This window comes from Peromyscus maniculatus, chromosome 22 (assembly GCF_049852395.1).
Source record: "Peromyscus maniculatus bairdii isolate BWxNUB_F1_BW_parent chromosome 22, HU_Pman_BW_mat_3.1, whole genome shotgun sequence".
Taxonomy (NCBI): domain Eukaryota; kingdom Metazoa; phylum Chordata; class Mammalia; order Rodentia; family Cricetidae; genus Peromyscus; species Peromyscus maniculatus.
Window position 1 is genome coordinate 9848408 of NC_134873.1, and position 6000 is coordinate 9854407.

At 46.1% G+C, this 6000-nt stretch overlaps 1 protein-coding gene across 1 annotated transcript in view; it reads left to right on the plus strand.

Moving 5' to 3' along the window:
• Positions 1–6000, plus strand: part of Vav1 (vav guanine nucleotide exchange factor 1) — a 52738-nt gene that overhangs the window by 32659 nt on the left and 14079 nt on the right. Inside the window, exons 20-22 of the mRNA XM_006996086.4 lie at positions 473–609; positions 1413–1478; positions 3918–3949. Coding sequence (XP_006996148.1) covers positions 473–609; positions 1413–1478; positions 3918–3949 — 235 coding nt within the window. The remainder of the gene's footprint in view (positions 1–472; positions 610–1412; positions 1479–3917; positions 3950–6000) is intronic.

The window sequence follows — 6000 nt, forward strand, 5'->3', positions numbered from 1 at the left end:
AGGAGGCTCCACTTCTGACTACACCCCAGTCCCTCCCTGGGGGATTCTAGGCGGGGCTCTACCCTGACCACGCCCCCAGCCCCTTACTGGGGGATTCTGGGCGGAGCTCCACCCTGACCACGCCCACAGCCCCTCACTGGGGATTCTAGGCGGGGCTCCACCCCTGACCACGCCCCCAGCCCCTCACTGGGGGATTCTAGGCGGGGCTCCACCCTGACCACACTTCCAGATCCTCACTGGGGGATTTTAGGTGGGGGCTCTACTTCTAGGCAGCTGTGAATACATTGCCTTGTATGTAAGCCGCAGTGGTGTTGCTGGGATCCGGGGCAAATACACTTCAGTAGATGCTGCTCAGCTTGAGTTCTAGTCTCCCCACACTCTCACCACCACTTGGTACGATCAGTCTTTCTCATCTTAGACACAGCTTTGAGCGTTCTGTTAGCCATGTCGTTCTATCTCCTTCCACCTCCAGGTCTGCCCAAGATGGAAGTGTTTCAGGAGTACTATGGGATCCCTCCCCCACCTGGAGCCTTTGGAGTATTTTTGCGGCTCAACCCTGGGGACATTGTGGAGCTCACTAAGGCAGAGGCTGAACACAACTGGTGGGAGGTATGGACTGTGGCTGTAGAAGTGAGGGGCAAGGCATGAAGTTATAAGCACAGGCGACATGGAGGGGTCAGGGCCCAGCCTCATGAGGCCCTTGAGTTGCTTCCGGAGAAGTACAAGTGTAGATGAGGTCATGGTTATGGGTGCAGGGAACCTGAGGGAGTGGGGCCATAGTCTCGCGAGTTTCTGGAGTGGGTCCCTGTGGCATGGGTATGTGAGTGGAGATATCCAGGGACGACCACCTTCCTGGGAGCCTGGTACTCCTTGGCAGCTCTAAAGGCCACCACAATATCTTTAATTCTATGGATTAGATTTTTTTTTTTAATCTTGTGGTGCTAGGGTGGATCTCATGGCTTCAAGGATGCTAAGCAACTCTATCTGCTGAGCCATACCCTAGGCCCTCAGTGGGGGATTCCAGACAGGAGCTTCATCCCTGACCATACTCCTGGCCCCTACCTGGGGATTCTAGGTGGGGGCTCCACCCTGGTCAAGTCCCCAGCCCCTCACTGGGGGATTCTAGGCAGGGCCTCTACCTCTGAAACATGTCCCTAATTCCTCATGGTGAGTGAGAGATGAATAAACATGGTATCCATTGAGAGGAGAAATGGATGTATGCATGCAGGTAAGTGCATAGTCTCTCTCTCTCTCTCTCTCTCTCTCTCTCTCTCTCTCTCTCTGTCTGACTGTCTCTCTCTCTCTCTCTCTCTCTCTCTCTCTCTCTCACACACACACACACACACACAAACACACACGTGCAAATGGATACCTATAAATTCTGCTCATGCTTTTGCCTCCTGCCTTTTTAGGGAAGAAATACTGCTACTAATGAAGTTGGCTGGTTCCCCTGTAACAGAGTGCGTCCCTACGTCCACGTGAGTGCCTCAACTCGGGATTGTGAGGGTCAAGGGTTCAGATAGAGGCCTGGGGGACGAAACCAACCAGGGAGGTCACCTTGAGAATCCCTCATGCATCATCTGTGTATCCATCTGTCATGCCCCTACCCATCCTGTCCAACATGGCAGGCCACACCTTGCCAGACCCAGGCTTTGTCTACTCCCCTGAGCCACCTTGGAGTCAGCGTATGATTGCTGACTGTGGAAGCTTCTTGTTTTTTGTATGAAATAATTTGCACTTTTCTTGGGGTGTTGTATGGGGCAGGCAGAGGCCCAGAAGGAGAGCCAGTCCCTGGCTTCTTTCCTAAGCACTGAACGGAGTCCTGTGAAGGCATCATGGCCTCCTTCTTCTGGCCACTCTCCTGATGGACAGAGCTGTCATTTCTTCTCAGTGGTTCCATGTTCATTGTTATTTTTTTCTTTTTCTTCTAAAAATACAATTTTTAAAATCAGTTCTTGGAGCATTTTGTACATGCATACAATATGTTTTCACCATATTCCCCCACCATTCATGCCCTTAATTCTTCTCAAATCCACTCTCATCCCTACCAACTTTGTGTTCTTTTTGTTTGTTATTTTAAAATTAACCCAGAGTTCAATTTGTGCTGCCCACACACGCATGGGTGTGAGGCCATTGACTGGAGCTTGGCTCATCTACCAGGGGCCACAGCCTTCGAGTTCAGTAGTTTTGACTCATCTTTAAAATAGTGCATGTTACAGTCATTTATTTTGTATGTGTGTGGGTGTGCCTCCCATGGCTTACATGTGAAGGCTGAAGGACACTCGTGGGAGCTGGTTCTTCCCTTCTGCTATGCAGATCCTGGGGTTTGAACTTGGTGGTCAGACCTGCAGGCAAGAACCTTTTCTCACTGACCGTCTTGCTAGCCCTAAATTAACTTCCAGTTAGCATCAAAACAATGGGTTTCCTAATGATGATTTTCTGTTTACATCATTGTCTTTTGTTCATATTTACCTCCAACTGCCTTCCCTTTCCTCCTCCCCTCCCTCCTGTTCGCGATCCTCTTCCCAAACAGTTCTCCTTTACTTTCATGCCACATATATATGCCCTCAGTGTGAACTTAAATTTCTGTAATGTCAAATTATGTTGTGAGTTTCAATCTCCGTTGTTCCTTCCTGATTGGGTAAAACTGATTGGTCATCTCAAGGTCTAGGGCATGGCACGGCACAGGCGTGGAGCCCTCCTCTAGAATTCCAGAGTGAGGGGATGGGGGCATGGTCAGGGGTGGAGCCTCGCCTAGAATCCCCCAGTGAGGGGCTGAGATTTAACTAGGGTTTAGAGTACTTGCTTTTTATGTACAAGGCCCTGACTCCATCCCCATCACTCCCGACAAATCTAAACAATAACACAAACATACATCATTTAGGTTTGAAAATATAGCTGAGTGGTGGACAGCTTGCCTAGGAAGCTCTGTCCCTTTTCTCTATCCATGTGTCTACCTGCCACCGCCTACCCATCGTTGCTGGAAGGCATGATTTCTATGATCCGCACAAGTCAGACAATCCTCCTTCAGTATGGTTTTAAGTGGGGAATGCTCACTGCATGCAGCCACGGGATTCATAAAGTCAATGTCAGACATGTGTGCCACCTCGTTCGTCTGTTTTCACCACCCCCTCCCTCCCTTTCTCCCCCGCCCCCTCCTCCTCAGTCCTGCCATCCCCTCTTTCCTCCGGGCCTTCTCGCTCCTCCTTCCATGTCCTCTGTCGACCTGCCACTTTATGCATCTGTCATATTGTGCAGACTTTTGTCCACCATTGAAGGAAGGGAACACCATTCCTGGTGTCCAAGTTTTATTTCTGTTGCTGTGATAAGATGCCTGACAGGAAGTGACTTGGAAGAGAAAGGGGTCTATTTCAGCCTGCGATTCCAGCCCATCATTGTAGGGAAGTCAAGGCAGGAACTTCAAACAGCTGCTCACATCACGTTGACAGTCGAGATCAGAGAGAAACAACTGTGTGCACGTCACCTGCTCACTTGCTTATACTCTTCTCAGTTTATCTTCTTTGATATGGTTCAGGATCCCTGCCTGGGGAACGATCCACCTACAGTGGGCTGGGCTTCCTGTATCAGTTAACATAATTAAGAGCATCTCCCACAGGCACATCATGGGCAGCTTGATCCACACAGTCTCTCCTTGAGACTGTCTTCCCAGCTTGGGTCATGCTGGAAGGGTGGCCAGCAGCACCTTTGGCTTGAGGCTGATGTATGTGTGTTGTATGTGATGTATAGACACGAGGGAAGTCAACTGGATTCTAGTGTTGTTTTCCCTTGAGTGGCACAGTGCCTGGAACATGGTACCCAAGCAGCAGATGCTAGTGGAGTGGATATGAGCGGGTGTTCCTGAAGTCTTCCAGGCAAAGGCCTCTTCTCTGAGACCGGGTTTTTTTCTCTGTTTCCAGGGTCCTCCTCAGGACTTGTCCGTGCACCTCTGGTGAGTACAATCACATTTTCTTATTTTAAAATGGTGTGTGTGTGTGTGTGTGTGTGTGTGTGTGTGTGTGTGTGTGTGTGTGGTGTCAAGGGAGAACTCAGAAGCTTTCAGGACAATCAGCAATTTATTATTTGGATCCCAAGCACTTCTGAGTTTACCCTGAGCCAAGAGCTGCTGGGGAGGGACGGGGAAGGGAGCAAAGGAAGGTGACTCTGGGCAATTATTAAAGTCACAGTATTGGAGTGCCTTATTATTATTATTATTTGACAGAGTAGAACTCACTTTTTCAGCATACTGAGAGTCAGTTACTATGTTGAGAGGTTCTGAAAAATCCATTAATACCAACAGAATAGCATACAATTCTGATTTTTGAACTGAATTTTACGGACTTTGAACCACTTTACTTAAATTTTCTGATTTGTAACCTGCCTTTCCTTGTTTGTTGGCATCTGTATAAAATATATGAACTCCAGATATGGTTTTTTCCTGTACAATTCGAGGGAAGATCCAATCAGCTCTCTTTATAAAATCAATTCTATCACTTTTGGGATATTTGCTGTTAATTTCTCCCAAAAAATTACTGCAAGCTCTTTGCCAAGATTCACTTTCTGTCCATAGTTTTTCAATGTCCTCCTTAGTTAAAGGTATGACAATTTCTGCTGGGTCTATTCCTGCTAATTGACGAAGTCTCAATTTTCCTTTTCAAATCAAGTCAGAGATTTTTTCCACATAAGTTTTTAATTTTTTATTTGGTTTATTTGGTAAAAATATCCATTCCAATATAATATCTTCCCTCTGCATTAATATTCCAGTAGGAGAATGCCTAGAAGGTAAAATAACCAAAATGCAATCCAGCTTTGGATCAATACGATCCGTGTGCCCTTCATGTACTTTCTTTTCTTCCAAGGCCAATTCTTTCTCAGCTTCAGGTGATAATTCTCTTGGACTGTTTAAGTCCTTGTCACCTTCTAAGGTTTTGAACAAATTAGTCAGTTCATCATTTTTACCCCAACAATAGTTCATAGATGAGAAATGTCTCCAAATAATCTTTGAAAGTCATTAAGTGTCTGTAGTCTATCTCTCCTAATTTGCACCTTTTGGGGTCTAATTTTTTTGTAATTATTATAAGTAGGCACTGTGAAAGCAATTTTTTTTGTCCTGAAGGCTTCTGGGTTCTCCCTTGACACACCACACACACTATTTTATATCCTAAGTAATTAATAGAATCTCCTCTTTGTATCTTTTCAGGAGCAATTTGTAATCCCCAGCAAGGCAAAATTTTCTTTACTTCTTCAAACATTCTTTCTAAAGTATCTGCATTTGAGTCAGCTAGTAAAATATCATCCATATAATGATAAATTATAGATTTAGGAAATTTTTTACGTATCACTTCCAATGGCTGTTGTACAAAATATTGGCACAGAGTTGGGCTATTCAACATTCCCTGTGGGAGAACCCTCCACTGAAATCTTTTAACTGGTTGAGAATTATTATAAGTAGGCACTGTGAAAGCAAATCTTTCTCTGTCTTTTTCTTGTAAGGGTATTGAAAAGAAACAGTCTTTTAAATCAATAACTATGAGAGGCCATCCTTTTGGTAACATCACAGTGACAGTAATGATGGTGATGATGATGATGGTGGTGTTGCTGGTGATGTTGATGCTGATGATAGTGATGGGTAGTGATGGGGGTGATGGAGATGATGATGGTGGAGATGGTGATTGTGTTGATGATGGATATGATGGTGGTGCTGGTGATAGTGATGTGATAGTGGTGATGAGGATGGTTGATGGTGATGTTGATGGTGATGAGGATGGGGTTGTTGTTGGTGTTGATGGTGGTGATGAGGATGGAGTTGGTGATGGTGCTGATGGTGGTGATGAGGATGGAGTTGGTGGTGGTGTTGATGGTGGTGATGAGGATGGAGTTGTTGGTGTTGATGGTGGTGATGAGGATGGAGTTGTTGGTATTGATGGTGGTGATGAGGATGGAGTTGGTGATGGTGCTGATGGTGGTGATGAGGATGGAGTTGGTGGTGGTGCTGATGGTGGT